The 16306-nt window shown below is 48.4% G+C and overlaps 1 protein-coding gene across 3 annotated transcripts in view; it reads left to right on the top strand.

The window, feature by feature from the left end:
* The window catches only part of PAX2 (paired box 2), a 97854-nt gene that overhangs the window by 33127 nt on the left and 48421 nt on the right, over nucleotides 1-16306 (top strand). For 2 of the 3 annotated variants that reach the window (XM_039482394.1, XM_039482393.1), the window contains exons 4-5: nucleotides 7224-7309; nucleotides 9285-9404. In XM_039482394.1, coding sequence (XP_039338328.1) covers nucleotides 7224-7309; nucleotides 9285-9404 — 206 coding nt within the window. Of the gene's footprint in view, nucleotides 1-7223; nucleotides 7310-9248; nucleotides 9405-16306 lie in introns of all 3 variants that reach the window. The other variant, XM_039482395.1, reaches the window with a different exon arrangement.

Raw genomic sequence — 16306 nt, 5'->3', positions numbered from 1 at the left:
GTGTTTCCTCTGGAAAGCGCTGAACTCTGGGGGGCCTTCTGAACTCAGGGCAAGGTGCGCCATCACCTCAAGTTAGCTACCAACTTGTGTCTACTGCTCCTACCAAAATATTATCCATATCACAGAATGGTGGAAATTAAGCTATGGCTATAGTACATGGCTGCTCCATTTTGCTGCTACTTCTCTGGCTGCATCTACACTAGCAAATTCAAAGCCACAGTTCGCCACCAACGCAAGTCCCCTACTGGGAGCTTGAGTGTAGATAGAGTGCAGATGTTCTTACCAATATGATGTCCAATCCTACCCTTAGAACACCCAAGCCCTGTCTACACTAGACGTTCCACTAAGCAGGGAAGCTACACCAGTGCTGAATTACAGCTATTTATCATAGCCTCCATCATTGTAGTAACTTCAGTTTGTAATGGTATTGTGCTCAAGACTGCACGGAAGCACGAGGATCTATCTATCATCTTACCCCGTCTAACATAACTGTGGATGTTTTCATTGTCTGTATAAAAGTGCAAAGCATTTCTGAGTTGTTCTGTAAAGGAAAAGTCCTTACCCTCTACTTCCATAGAGCAGGGTCTCTGAGTGGTAGCAATGGTTCAGTCTGCTGTGCGCTGTGTCGTATGTGCCCCATACTGTTACACCCACCCTGGTACTAAATGGGGGAGAGAGAATGTTTGGTTCATCCATTTTAAATCATCTAAAGGCAGGACGTGTGAGAGCTACGGTGACATAACATGGCCATAGTGCATGGCTTGCGGATTTTAGAATATAAATAGCCTAGTAAATTACTTATTTAGGCCTCAGTTCATGCAAGGTGCAAAGCACTGGCCTCTCAAGCCCTTGTTTAAAATAAATATACTGATAATCCATAGCTGAGTAAATTAATAAACTGCTGAGTGTCTTTACTTTCCATGCAAGTAAATGGGAGCGGTGGGTGCTCACTGATGCTGTAAGTCAGGAATGCCTACATGAATGTAGGTGCCTAGCTTTTGGCATCCAACTTTGAAAACATTGACCTTCAGTTCTGTAATGAGAGAGACTCTGAAGAATACTGTAGAATGTGGCACAAACTGCAGAAACCCTGAAATTCTGGACTCCACAATTTTCTCCTGTGGCCAACGCTGTGTCAGTTTCTGGCGAGATTTGACTGTATGTGTGTGTGTGCGCCACTGAGGCACTTATCCATTTCCTTTCACAAACCATCCCAAGCTGCAGTAAGTCTCAGGGCCTAGCAGGCTGGGAAGTGAGAACATGTAATGATGTCACAAAATGGGGTAGGACCTTTCTTACAGTTGATCACAATCTTGGATTCTCACTGAGCAGAAGGAATTTTTCAATTATTTGTTTATCAGGGGAAAAAATGCTCTGCAGGCTAAGCATAAGTGAGGATTATGTCCATGCTGCTAAACTTCACATTTTATACTTCATTTTCGTTGTGAAGCCTCAATCAGATAAGAGTCCTTAGCAGATTTATATTTAATGACAGGAAAGGTGAATTTTTGTAAGCCTCTGAACTCAAAATTAGCTGAAGGAACATTCCAAATATAAATTTAATTTAAACTTAAACTTTCCAAAAATAATCACCCCTGGGCAAAGGCCACGCATGGAAAACTTCAGTCCAAACGATGAATGTTTCAGGAAGTTATGAGCATTTGAAAACAGGGGGTTGGTTTCAGTGGAAACTGTTTTGCAATATTAATTATAGAGGGTGATACCAGGAACCAACTACAATAACTCACAGGTTCCTGAAAGACACTATTTCACAGTGTGATGTCATGTCCTGTAATGATATAATATACCATTACTTAACATAATATTGCATATTAAACTCAGTTGGCAAAATGAATTTGTTTCTTTATTGCCATCAAATGTCTTTAAATGTCCAACAATTTGAAGCTTCAGAAGTTTATATATTAAATCTTCTGCATATTCTATTCAACTCGAAGGAGCCGTGTTTTCAAAGATCAGTATCAAAGTTGCATCTGTGCGATTTGCACACTCACTGCTTGTGCAAAAGTCTCCCATTGGAAAATGAAAATGGGAATTTACAATAACTACCAATTTGCCCATGCACTGGTAGCCAGTTTGCTTTTAGTTAACACAAATGCTGTTACATCAGCCACTGATTATGAGGGGGTGAAACCAGGGATGGATCTACCCCAATGAGACATTGTCTAGATAAAAGAGCTTTGAAAGGATTCACATGTACTGCAAGGAAGTTTATTGCGTTATCTGGGTGACAACCACTGATTTGAGTCGTTGAGAATCATGGCTTCTCTGCATTTGAGAAGGACTCAGGAAGTAGTTGTGCAAGAAGGTCAAAAGCATATCTGTTTCCAACTTTTTGGCTAGGGAATGTCAATGAGGCAGCAGCAAAGAGGTGAATTGGACTCCTGCTCTCCCATAGCAGTAATCCAGAAGGCCCAGGTTTCAGGGCTGCCTAGGGATCACATGTGGAAGAAGTTTCAAAGTTCAGGAAAACCCTAGTGTTTGAGGGTTGCATTGTTATGCTGTGTGGGTTGCTGCAATGGCCAGGATTGGGTCAACTCTGTTCAGCTTTCATCTGCTGTTTGCCTGGGGAACACGCTTCAGGTGTTCTTGTTCACAGTGGGCTCACTGTACCTCTTAACGTGACAGAAGTAGTTGTTAGTAGGGCTGGGCAAAATTTTTTTGTACAAAAAACATTTGACAACACAAACATTTTGTGAATTTGTGTCCCCCTTCTCTCCCACCCCAAAAAAAGTGAAAAAAGGAAACATTTCTTTGATGTTTTCTAAATGGAACGTGCCAATGTTTTGGTTCAAGACAACTTTGTGTTTTCAGATGTATTTCAATTTTATTAAAGGAACAATCAAAAATGTTAAATGCTCCAAATCAAACCAAAACATTTTCAACACTTTTCAAATTCACTGAAAACTGGCTGAAAACTGCAAAAAATCAGCTATTCACCCAGCTCTAGTTGTTAGTGTGACTATGTAGCTCCATCCACAGATAGACTGCAAGGTAGTGGAATGGCCACATTCTATATTCCAAGTTAGTTGCAGTCAAACCCATCCAAAAGCTCCATTCTTTCTTTTCCAACAGTGTCATTCATGATTGCAACATGAGGGTTCTTTTAGGGTGCCAGGCTGTTTTTAGCCATAGGAAATGTCTTTCATTCTGAGACTCCACTGGGTTTATCCCTTATATGCCAACAATTACTACGCACGTAGCATTGTTATAGCCGTGTTGGTCCCAGGATATTGGAGAGACAGGTGGGGGAGGTAATATCTTTTATTGGCCCAACTTCTGTTAGTGAGAGAAACAAGCTTTGGAGCTGACACAGAGTTCTTCTCCGGGTCCTTCAGCGCTGTGTCAGCTTGAAAGTTTGTCTCTCTTACCGATAGAGGTTGGGCCAATACAAGATATTACCTCACCCATCTTCTCTCTCTAAGAATTACTTTGATCAGATTTATTGGCGGGTTGCAGAAACGCAGCCTCAGTACTTCTACCCACTTCCTTGTGAGCCAGCTTCATTCAAAACCAGCTTCATTCTTGAGACAGGAATATTTTCTACAGAGCCTGTCACCTTCAGGTCACTGACTGAACTCTGGTCCTGTAGTGACCAAAAATTACCAGCTGCTGGTGAATCTAGATCCAGTTCCTAAAGGACACATCTCAGCAACCACCATCCCAATTGGCCCTACCTGGCAACCTTGTAATGGTGTTCCCAGTGGAAAGTCCAAGGTGTGGGTGGATATGGACACTGACCTTCCCTTCTCACCCCTGTGTGGGTTGGTGGGACATAGCGGGCAATCTTGCATGGCTTTTATTCCTGTTCTGTGGACAAGGAGGCCTTTTGGCCCCGGACTGTCAATCCAGAGCCTTTCACTGTGCTGAATTCACTAAAACCTCCCAGAGAGTGACGCAAATACCACGTGTCCAACCAACCTACAGAGGATGGTGTGGTAGGGCAGGCAGGGCGTAGTTCTCTGGAGACCTGGGTTCAATTCCCAGCTATGCCATTGGCTCTGTGTGATTGTGGATAAATCAGTTTGTCTGTGGCTCACTTCCCCCTCTGAGAATGGGGCTATAGCTTCCCTGCCTTCCAGAGGTGTGCTGTGAGGTTAAATATGCTAACGTTGTGAGGTGCCCAGGTAATGTGGTAAGGTAGGGAGATAAGTTTCCCTGTAGAACAGCTTCCCATCCTGTGAGATCAGAGCTATTCACTGGTATGTTAAATGCCACCTCAACCTCATCCGCTCTTCCCCTCCGTCCTGCTTTCATCAAGACTCTCAAAAGGTGGAAGTCTTGGGAATCAAACTGAATAGAAAATCAACCATGTAATACCAAGAGTTGGTGAACAGAGCTTGTGAGAGGCTGCCCTCAAATCTTATAACAGCAGGCCAGGATATTTCCGTTTTACATTTAATTTGTTTATATTTCTCACTTCAAAAAAGTCCTGCTAGCATCCCTGCAAATGGAAGCATCGCAGGTCACCCTAGTATGAATAAGGGCCTCTGATGTCACTTCAATGCTCTTCTAACTGTATTTAGGGTAAGACTCTAAGAATTGTCTTCATCTGTTCATTTCAGTACAGAATAACTTAGTATAGTATGAGGTCATCTCAAAGTATGAATAGGGATGTCTGATGTCATTTCCCTGCTAATAGGACTTTTTACAGTATGTCATCTAAGGCTGCAGGGGAATTCTTCTAACTCGCTCATTTCAATATAGTACAATACAACATAACATAGTATAATGTGTAGGTTAACTCAGACCTCCCCTTGGGCAGAATTTGGATGGATGGATAGATGAATAGATACATTTATACTAAGCATACATACATTATATCACTCTATCGATTTTTTTTTTTTAAAAGTTCCAGGTCTGCTTGGCTGTAATGAGATTTTTTGAACTTTGTGTTGCGATCAATGAGAGGAATATTATTGGCCTGGAGAATTGATATACCCGCTCTGTGTGGCTTGTTCTGCTCCCAGTCTGCCCCTGCCCCCTAGGTGTACGATTCCATCAGACACTTAACCTCTTTTACAGTGTCATCAGGCTAAAAGGAATCTAATAGTGACACGGGACTTGTGCTCAGCTCTCTGGCACTATTGCTTTCCTGTCACAAATAATTTATAGCTTTCTATTTCCATCCCTGTGCCTGCACCCCAGCCCCACTTTCTGCTCTCTCTGGGCTGGGCCGAATCAATAAACTCACACAAGCACCGTGGCACTTCAGGGTGCTTCAAGGGAATGGGGGAGAAGGGGGAAAGAAAGAAATTACAATACCTGCCCCTTCATGGACTTCTTAGGTGAGCTCCTCAGCTGGTGTAAATCAGCATAGCTCCAGGATCTGGCCTCATATGTACAAGGCTCTCAAATACCTCCTGACCAGATCCTCAATTGGTGTAAATCAGCACACATCCATTGACATGAGTGGAGCTACACCAGCTGGGCCTCTTCAGATACAAACCTTTACATTACCTGCCTCCACATACTTCCCAAGCACCATCCTCTGCAACACCTGCTCCTTCCAGTACACTTCAGGCTCTATCACCTGCAATGCCTGAACATCCTGATGCTTCTGAGGTGCTCAGCCCTACAATACCATTCTCTGGCCTGGGAACAGCCCCCAGAATCCCAGACTTACCTATTGTGCTCTGGCCTGGCCTCCCCCAGGCCCTGTACTGCCCTGCCATGCTGGGCCGCAGAACATGCCTTTTCTCTTTGAAGTCTGGCCAGCTTGTTGTGTAGAAAGAGCTCTGCAGCGTATCTGACTCCCACCTTAGGTGGAGCAGGGGAGGATGTCAGGCACCTTCAGTTATTTGCTTTCACTTTTAGGAGGGACTTTAGGACAGAGCTTAAAGTGAATTTAATACAGGATTGACGGCCCTGGAAACCAATCCCTGAACAGCATGGGCAGCCCTCGTGCGGCCCCTCCACCCCATGCCTCAGCCCTGACCTGGAGGGACCCCCATTTACGGTCTGAGGGGGGTTCGGCCTTCATGGCCTCTCCAGTTCTTGGTGGCTTTCCTGAGCTCGCCAGCAAGAGGACTATTAGTGAAGGTGGTGCTTGGGTCGCAAACACTTGCCCATCAGCACAGGCTAGGGAGCTCTCCAGCCCTTTTTGCCAGCAGCCAGCAGGAGGTAATGATTTTCTTTCGTCACTGACCTCAGCTGGATTTGAACCAGCGACGTAGCAGCAAAAAACTTCATATAACAAGGACAGGAACATAAACTGAGCTTTAACTTTCCATCTTCATTCGGGGATGTCTCCTCTGCTCTGTCACATTCCCCAACACACCTTCTCTATGCTTCTGAGTTATGTTAATTCACTGCCTGATAAATGCCGAAGCATCATGCTTGTGGGAGCTTTGTTTTTGCTAATGATCTATGTCCCACTGCCAGTTCCTTCAGCTACCCTGTGCCCCCAGTCGCTCACTTGTCCAGGGAAAAGTCCTTGGTAATGCTTAATCGGTTAATAAGTGCTTTACTTTATTAAAAAACACAAAGTGCTTTATATTTCCAGTCTCTTGCTCTCTTGGGTCAGCATAATGTTGACACTCAGATGGGTCATAATTACACACATTATTGGGTTCAATACAGGGGAAAGTGGGTGAAATTCTATGATCTATGACATACAGGAGGTCAGACTAGATGATTTAATGGTTCCTTCTGCCCTTTAACTCTATGAATCTATGTCCTTGGGCCCGTCACCCTTCACACATATTTCCCTCTCAGTCACACTACAGATCAGATCTGCACCACTCACACATTAAACAGCGATTCTGCAAGTTGCTACGGTTGCCGAAGTCTGGCAACTGAGCTGGGTTCGTCCAACCTCTCACAGCATCACTGGGAATAATGGTCCAGAACAGCCAGTACATCAATGATAACCTAGTTGCTGACACATGAGACAGCCTGCTATTCCTGGTGCTCGTTCTGAGCTGTGTTAGCTCTGCAGTGAAAACTCCCATCAGAGAAGGGCTCAGAGGGACTCTCATTGACATGGCTGGCAAAACCCCCATGACCATGTTGTGGCCATGCTGAGTCAGAAGAAGCCATTGCACAGGGTTATTTTCTGCTCTGTGCTGCGCATTGACAGCTGATCAGGCCTCCTGGTTTGGCAGCTGGGGTTGGTGAGGGCAGTGCCAGAATTTGATGGGCTCTGAGGGGTTGGAGGAGCTGTGGAAGGAACTGAGTTCTGACCCAGTTTCACTCTTTTACAGGATTATCAGAACCAAAGTTCAGCAGCCTTTCCACCCGACACCAGATGGGACTGGGACAGGAGTGACTGCACCTGGACACACTATCGGTAAGAAGGCAGTGGAGGGGCCGGCACAATGAGGGATGGGGCCGGTGGATCTAGACACAAGGGAATAAGGATGAGGTGGGGGGAGTGAAGCAAGACGGACACTAGGGCAGTCTAGCATGAGAGAAGCACCAAACAGCACAGCTAAAGGCAGAGGGTAAAATTCTCCGCCGGCCTAACTCCCAGGGGGTCAGTGGGTTACGTCTGAGTCAGAATGCGACTCAGCATATAGATGTAGACTCATATTGAGTCATTCTTTATCCTTCTACCTCCCTTTGTCTTTCCTCTCTCTCCTTTCCCTCCCTGTATATAAAGTGTCCATCACCAGAGTGTCCAAGCACATTTGTCCCTCTGCTTCACTTTTCCTACCTCATTCACACTCTTCCTCTTCTTTCACCTCCCCCTCTCTGTTTATCCATCTCTCCCCTCCCTGGCATGAGCCCGTTTCTCAGAGACAAGGATATGCCTGTAGCAGGAAAAGACATTCCCGAGAGCTGGCCACTGAGTCCAGCAGTGCCGGGATGTATTTACCTGAGACGTTAATGGGAAATGGTTTGACTATTTTGTGCGCAGGATTCTGAGCCTGTAATAAAGTCTACAGAGCGTTTGCTAGTCTATAGTGTTACAGACTCCATGCTAAGGACGTATAAGGCATTTTTTATTGTTGGTTCTGTGGTCTTATGTGTATGTTCTGCTCCTGCTGGTACAGGGTGGGGTTACTAATCTGTGCTGGAAGAACAGTGCTGTGTGCTGGGAAGCTGTGAAATGTGATGGCCTATCTAGGGAGGCGATTGTGGGTGTTTTGTTCCTGGGAATCAAGCACCGTATGGGGATCTCCTGGGAAGTGCTGGTCTATACTGGATGGGGCTGGTGGGTTCTGTTCTGTACTGGAAGAAAAGTGCTGTGTCCTGCAATGTAGTAGAATGGATTGGCCTCTATGGAATGGTGTTTGTGGGTAATGTCACTGGAAGTGTGACACCATATTGGGCTGTACTGGGAAGTACTGGTCTGTACTAGATGGAGCTGGCAGAGTGTACTGTACTGGAAGGCTCCTATTGCACAGAGAGGTTGTTGATCACATCAGTACAATGTTCAGTGGGGGGCAGAGATGCACAGGGAAGGTTGCACAGGGGAGTGCCTATGTATATCTGGGCTAGGATGCATACAGGGATGTACTGTGAAGTGATGGCATGCCTCCTGGAATGCATTGTATTATCCTGCACACCTGCTCATTCTTTCGTTCGTTCTTTCTTCTGAATGAGTTTTCTGAGCTGATACTGGGCTACACTGGAACCTGTTGAGAGATGATGGCCATGACTAGGTTGTAGTGGGATACTTCTAGCCTATACTGGGAGATGGTCTGTACTGGGATGCACCACCATGGTGTTAATCTGTACCGAGATACAGACTGTGAGCTCTTGATCTGCACTGGGAGATTATAGAAGGTGTTGGCTTGTACTGAGATGCACTGAAATGCTGTGCACCTGTGCTAGGCTGTATCCTGGAGGGGAGGTTGTATTGGGAGGATGTCTGGGATATCATGTGACAGGTACCTCTTGAATGGGGCATACTGGGAGAGAACGCTCTACACTAGGCTTTCCTGGGAGGTGCTTGGCTGAACCTGGATGGTCATTAGCTTGCGTGTTACATGCAGACCTTGCATGGGACTCCACTGGAAGGCACTGGGGAGCTGTTGCTCTCGACTGGGATCTACTAGCAGGTTGTAGCTGCTTGGTGGTCTGCACTGGGGTCTGTGGAGCTGCTGTATGGTGAGATATGTGGCAAGATTGAGAGGCAGCAAGAGGTGTTGTCAGTCTATGGAATATCAGTCTATGGCTCCTTCGTTGACACGAACTGGGGTCTGTTTGGTGCCAGGGGCTTTCCTAGGAGAGCGCGGGAAGGGGTAGCTTACAGCTGGGTGCTCCCTGAGTGCTGTGCTGCTCTCCTCATGGCCCTTTTCCCTTTTCCTTTTGTCCAGTTCCCAGTACAGCATCCCCTCCCGTCTCCAGTGCCTCCAATGATCCAGTGGGTTCTTACTCCATTAACGGGATCCTGGGCATTCCTCGGTCGAATGGCGAGAAGAGGAAACGTGATGAAGGTAGGGGGAGGGGAGAGGCTCATCCTCCCCTTTTATATTCTTTGTCCCCATGCACAGGCTCCGATTTCAAACCAGGCCTTGCAGCTGCTCCGGGGCTAGATCAGTTTTAGCAGCAGCGGCCGATTCCCCACACCGCCCTGCTGGCTTGGAATGTTCTTCTTCCGAGGCCTTTCGTGACAGGCTACATTCTCCAGACATCTGCTCAGTGGGCTGAGCAGCCGCTTCCATTCCTGGAGCTGATCCCAAGCCCATTCTCCACTGGAAAGGGCTGGAACCCAACTCCCCAGGTGCCAGCAGGTGCCCGCGCTTTGAACTGCGGGGAAACCAGGTCATTCTGACTCACTTGCTTCCTAACCTGATGCCATCTCGGCTCAGCACCTGCAGTGGGATGGGAGGAAATGTGACTCTCAGACTCTCGGTGCAAGCAGCCCTTTCCCTACAACGTGCCATCAGCCACTTATTTACAGTGACATTAAGGGCCCCGGGTTCAGCTGGCCTCCTTCACGGCACCAAACAGACTTACTTCCCCCCAGGGCCAAATACTTAGTAGGTCTCCTGTACTGTGCAAGTATCTAACCCCCCACCCCCAAACCCACAGAAATTAGGGATCAAGATTGTTCCTTCTCTTCCCCTCCCCGCTTCCCAGACTGGTATGGATTCATGGCTAAATAGATCTTGGAATGAGCAAAAAGCTGGGGAGCCAAGCCCACTTGCTGGCGTGTTTCCAGGTGGGCAGTGTAAGGAGGGGAGGGGAGTCTCAGCATTTGTGGGGGTGGGGGGGCATAAAGCTTGTGTACTTGTTGTTGTCTTCAATCTGTTCTTGTATTTGGATGCACTGAACATTGGGGAGGGGCTGTTCAGAGTGTGAGGCCTGAGTTGTTTGACCCGTTCAATCCTGCCTTAATTGAGTGGTTCTCAACATTTCCAGACTACTGGACCCCTGTCAGGAGTCTGGTTTCAGCCTTGGGCGGCGGGCTCAAGCTTTGGCATGTATCTTAGCTTTGCGGGGCCCCTGCTTGCCACTCCCTAATGCCGGCCCTGCACTTGAGACTCCTCTAAACCCATCCCATAACCCGGCGTTGACACCCCCAGGTGGAGAAACACTGGTATAGTAGATAGAGCAGTATAAACAAGTTGTTGTCTGTATAAAATTTCAGTTTGTACTGACTTTGCTAGTGCTTTCTAGGTAGCCTGTTGTAAAACTAGGCAAATAGCCAGATGAGTTGATGTGCCTCAAGGAAGACTTCCGCAGACCCCCAGGGATGTGTGTATCCCTGACTGAGAACCACTGCCTTAATCTGTCACTTCCCACTCTTGTCTGTTGTGTGGATGGCACCTCCTAGCAGTAGGAGGCTGACTTGCCTGCAACCCCCAGGCCAAACGGGGGTAAGTTAATAGCAGGGAGCCTGTGTTATCTGCTGGGTTGAGGGGAGATGGAGGCTATATCACAGCAGAAGAGCTGTATGCGGGTTGTGCCAGCTACTTGCATGGCTTCGGTTCTCATAGGGTTCACGCACTCCTGAGTTTCACTTTAAGTTTCAGGTTCAAATGAACCCAGTAGCCCCTAGCAAAACTTAGCTCCAGCAGCCTCATCCTGCCTGGTTACTGGTGAAAACCAGGGACTGCGTCATTTGGAATGCAGAGATTCAGACCCCATTAAAGCAAATGGGGAAAATGCCCCCTGATTCCACTGGGAGTTGGATCAGGACCCAGCTGCAGATCCAGTCCCCAGGCTGATGGCAGTGAGGTCCTGGGACAGTCCCACTATGGAAAGGGGTGGACATTAAGGGAGAGGTTGAGAACTCCTGCCTCAAACTTTTGGAGTGCTGGGATCCAGGGTTTTGGTTTTGGTTTTGACCCGTCACTACTGGAATGCAAACCCTCCGGTGGTTTTCATGGTTACACCTAAAGCATAAATTGACCTGGTCCCTCAATTTCAAGTGAATCCAGGTTCCCCTATAGATTTGCAAACCTCTGTGTACACCACGGCTGCGTTTGGCGTTGTCAGGAAAACCCAGATTTGGTAAGTTTCACCTGTAGTAGAGTTTTGTGGTGATCTGGCTCTTGGCAGGATCCCTTAGTACTCAGTATAATGCCAACCAGATCATCTGGCATCAGTACTTTGCTCTTCCCAAACATCCCAGGAGCTTTGCCCATGACAGGCTGATCCACTCCCTAGATTTCAGTCCAAGAATTTGAGCTGTTTGGCGCAGTACAATGAAAGTACCAAAAGAAAAAAGTATCTGAAACCCAGACATACAGGGCAGCTTTTATGGGTTGCTCTGATTCCTCCCGGATTTGATTTATTAAGGAAAGGAGATTCTCGTCAGTCCCTGCTTCCAGTCAGGAGCTGGGGGAGTCATCGGCCATTCCCTGTGTCGTGCTGAGAACCCTCAGCTTTCAGTGCTGCCAGTGGCTGCTGCATCTTGCAGCGTGTGTTCAGTGCCTTAGAGGAACCTGCCCTTATGTCTCGATCCTGCTCCCACTAAGGATACCCCAGCGTCATACCCCACCCACCAACAGTACTAACTGCAGGTCCCTCTGCTTCAGATCTCTCTTCCTGGCAGGAGCTCTCCCAAGGTGGTGTGCAGCCAGTGCCTTTCTCTTGTTCTCCAGCAGTGTTTGCCTAGTCTGGCAGGCTCTAGTTTGTCTTAGCTGCAAGGTGGAGAGGGGTGGGAGGCATGGGAGACTGGAGGGGGTGATTGTTGGCAAGCTGCAGGTATTTTGTACTGTAAAGAGTCATCTTCCCGGTGTGTTCCATGGGTGCTGAATGATGTCCGTACCAGTGATCTACTCGCATCTGTTCCCGACTGGGGCTTGCTTCTTGCATTTAAAGAGCAAGAGTTTGCCTCTGAAGGCAGATCTGCAGTCCCAGCCATGCTAGGGGGCAGGGAACAGCCCTGCCAATTCCCCCCTCCCATCTATGGGGTAAATGGGAGTGCTATCTCAAGAAGTCCCAGAGCAGAGGGGACAAGCCAGGCTGCCCCTGGTTCTGAAAACGTCGTTAGCAGCATGCGAGGCGGCTTGGAGGGGAAAGGGAGCAGAGAGGAGCCTCCGTCCTCATCCCCTGCTCCCCTCCCACTCCTCCTTGCTGCAGCTGGTGCCTGCATTAGACAGCGGCGCAGATGATTAAGAAGAGGGGAGATAATTATGTGTCAGGATGATGTAGCCAAACTCCCGAGTCAGGCAGAGGTAGCCAGACGGCTGTGTGAGGTGGGCTCGGCGAGGGACGTTGGCAGCCAGGTGTCTCTGCAGTGAATTGATGGGGGGGGGGGGCTAGGTGGAGAGTGAATAGGGAAGGGACGCTGTGCGCCCGTTAATCAGAGTAGGGAAGGGGCCACTCCCTAAAGGCTGCATAGGGATTGCAGGGTCTGTCCCCCGACGAGTACTTAGCACTTCTCGTCATTCCAGCCCCTTGTAGACATTCACAGGTGAATCCTCAGCCCTGTTGGGGGGAGGGGGTGTCTACACTGCAATAAAAAACCTGAGTCTCAGAGCTCAGGCTGTGGGCTATAAAATCCTAGTGTAGACGTTTGGTCTCGGGCTGGAGCCTGGGCTTTGAAACCCACCCCGCTCGCAGGGTCCTAGAGCCCAGGCAGTCAGCTGACTTGAGCCAGCCATGGCTATGCCGTGGGGCAGATGTATCCATTGTTCCCACCCAGCCGGCCCAAGGAACCAGGCACAGCGAGGGGAATGGACCAGCTCGAGGCCACAGAGAGCCTTGTCCCCATATCACAGCCACGGTAGGATCCCTGGCTCTTACTCCTGTGCTCCCAGCCCTAGGCTGAGCCCCTCCCCCTGCTGTGCACAGTAGGTCCAGCCAGGTACGGCAGCACCGTGGCTGTGGAAGAGAAGACACGAAGGCCCCCTTTGAAAAGGCGACGAGCAATTGGCTATTCCCCTCCTCCTCTCTCCCTCCTTCCAACAGGGTCAGAAGGGGCCCTGCTCAGATGCACCGATTCTAATAATAAAGAAATGAGCGCCGCTCAGCTGCTACGGTGATGGGCATTATATACGAGCTAGATGGGCACATAAGGGGATGGATGGGTGGGTGCATATGGAGGAGATGGATGAATGGATAATCAAAGCACCATTCCCAGTGCCCTCTTGCACCCTTGGCCTCTTCAGGCTCCCAGGAGGACTTTTGCTCCATGAGATAGGCGAGACCACTGTGATCGTTAGAAAACCGTCATGATTAAAGGCAGCTCTTTCTCTCGAGAGCAGGGTGTGGGCGGATTTCTTTTATAGATCCAGATTCTCATTTTGGATTCCTGTTCTGGTGTTGATAATTCGGCAGTGTTTATTTGTACTGGCCCGCGACAATAACAGCAATCAGATCTGCGGTGCTGACAATGGCAGCGATATTATCCACAAGTACTGTCAGCATTAGCAGGGATCATATCGGCGGCGTGTTATTGGCAGGAGCAGCCGTAATGTGTCTAGTATTATTAGTATCAGCAGTAATAAAACCCACAGGGCTGTTAGCATTATCAGCACTAATATCAGCAGTGGTTTTGTGGGAGAGGAGGTAGACGGGTGGTTGTTAGTATAAGAGGCAATAATATCCAGAGTGCTTCCAGTGTGATATCCCCAGGAGGAGAGAGGCTGAATACAGTTCAGCGTTTTCCTTCTCTTTTGTAGTCTGACATCCGGATGATTGGAATGATATACATCTAAGTGTGGGACACGGGGCTGTCTCATCGCAAGGGGTGCAATTGTGCTGTTCCAGGCGGGGCAGTTCTGTCATTGCAGGGGGTGCAATTGTGTTGTTCAAAGTGGAGTGGCTAAGTCGTTGCAGGTGGTGCAATTTTCTTGTTCAAGGTGGGTTGTGTCATTGCAGGTGGTGTGAGCATGTTGTTCAAGGTGATTGCATCATTGCAGGGGTGTGTGTGATTGTGGTGTTCAAGGTGCGTCCTGTCATTGCAGTTGGTGTGATTGTGTTGTTCAAGGTGCGTCCTGTCATTGCGGCGGGGGTGTGACTGTGGTGTTCAAGGTGCATCCTGTCATTGCGGCAGGGAGGGGCGATTGTGATGTTCAAGGTGCATTCTGTCACTGCATGTGGTATGATGGTGATGTTCAATCTGTCACATGTGGTTCTTCCTCTCCCCAGGGGGAGAATCGTGGGTGTGGCGGAGTGGTCTGGTTTTGGAAAAGGATTTGTTTTGGTGGTTTTGTTTGGTTGTGTTGGTTAGTTTGGTGGTTGTCGTCGTTCTCCCCCCGCCCTTTTTTTACATGGCTCCGTGTTTATGTGAGCAAAGGCCTCTTGAAGATATGTGCCTTGCTCTTAGAGCGGAAAGCAGGGAGGTTTGGGCTGGCCCTTAGCTCCTGGGGGAGTTCAGTCCACAGTCCAGAACTGGCAATCGCTGCACAGATGAGCTTTACCGTTATTGTAGAATTCCACTGGGTCAAAGGAGTGGAATTGTCAACCACCATGTCCATCCAAGAGCTCTGGGCTCTTACATATCCTAGGCCCCTGCCATGAAGATCAGGATGGAGACTTTTCCATGAGGACAGGTGTGGTGTGCTTGCTGCAGCTGGTTGCGTCATTGACGGTGTGGTACAATAGTATTGTTCGAGGCAGCATGGTTATCTCACTAGCGGTGCTATGGTTGTCATTGCAGGTGATTTGATTGTGTCATTGCTGGCAGCATGGCCACGGTGCTCATGTGGGAGGCTCTACCGTTACTGCTGATGGGACGGTATAGCTGCATCATTGCTTGCAATTTTGCAGTATTGCAGCTGAAGTGATTGTGTTGTTTGAGGAGGCATGATTGAATCATATTGATGGTGTGTTTGTGTCACTGCAGGCAGTGAGGTTGTTCCATCGTAGGCATCATCAGTACATCATTGCAGGCAGTATTGTTGTGTCACTTCCACTGAAGAGGTTGTCATTGCAACAGATGTGGTCATTGACTGCAGGTGGTAGGGTTGTGTTTGGGAGTGTTTGTGTCATTACAGGGATATGCCTTTGCGCTTTTAAATGTGGTGCTGCAAACAATATGCTTGGGTCACACTATGGGATTATATCGCTGCATCTGATGTGTGTTTGTGTGAGTGCAGTTGGATGAGTTTGTGTCTTTGCAAGTGGTTTTGTTAAAGACAACTGAGTGTGCAGGGTCCCTGCAGGTGAAGCCTGGCAACGTTGTCTGTGGTGTGGTTGTGTCGTTTCATGCTGTGCTTCCGTGTCAACCCAGAGGGGTGTTTGCATTATTCTCTATGATTGCTTTGTTGCAGGTGAATGGTTGTGTTCGTGGCACTGCAGATGGGTGTAGTTGTGTTGCCTCATGCGATAGCCATGTGTTCTTATTGTCGCAGGTGGGTGTTGGATGTGTCACTTTGGGCTAATCTGGTTGTGTGTGAGGTGTGGTTGTTTCGTGCTGTGATTTTATCCCCCTGGCCCTATTGATTGTGTTGTTTCAGGCAGCGTGGCTGTGCCTGCCCATGGCCGTGTTGTATCCCTGTAGGCAGCAGTGTCTGTGCTGAACCTACAGTGTGGCTGTGTCAATGCAGGCAAGTGTAGTTAACAGCTCCCTCATGCACTAGATGAAGTTGTAGCTCTAAGAGGCAGTTTATTGTCTGTGAAGCCCCCATAGTCCTGACGTTGGTGAGACTCCCAACAGCAAGAGATTAGAATGTAGAAATGAGCGACACCTGCCAGTCGCCTCGCACCTCTCTGAGCGAACTGCAGAAGGCTGGCCAGAGAGGGCAGAGCGTGCATGGAAGAAAAGAGGAGGAAGAGGTGATGGCAGAACAAGGCATCAGCAGCACAGCACTGATGAAAAGGGGCAGAATTAGCAGGTGCCAGTGTGGCTGTGCCAGAAATATGGGTTGTGGTTGCATGAGGTCTGTCTGTAAGCGAAAGAGACAGCCAGCCTGAGTGTGTGTGTGAGCATGCGCTAGGG

The sequence above is a fragment of the Mauremys reevesii genome, linkage group 7, assembly GCF_016161935.1.
Source record: "Mauremys reevesii isolate NIE-2019 linkage group 7, ASM1616193v1, whole genome shotgun sequence".
NCBI lineage: Eukaryota > Metazoa > Chordata > Testudines > Geoemydidae > Mauremys > Mauremys reevesii.
Note: the sequence above shows the minus strand (reverse complement) of the source record. Positions and strands in the feature narration are given on the sequence as shown.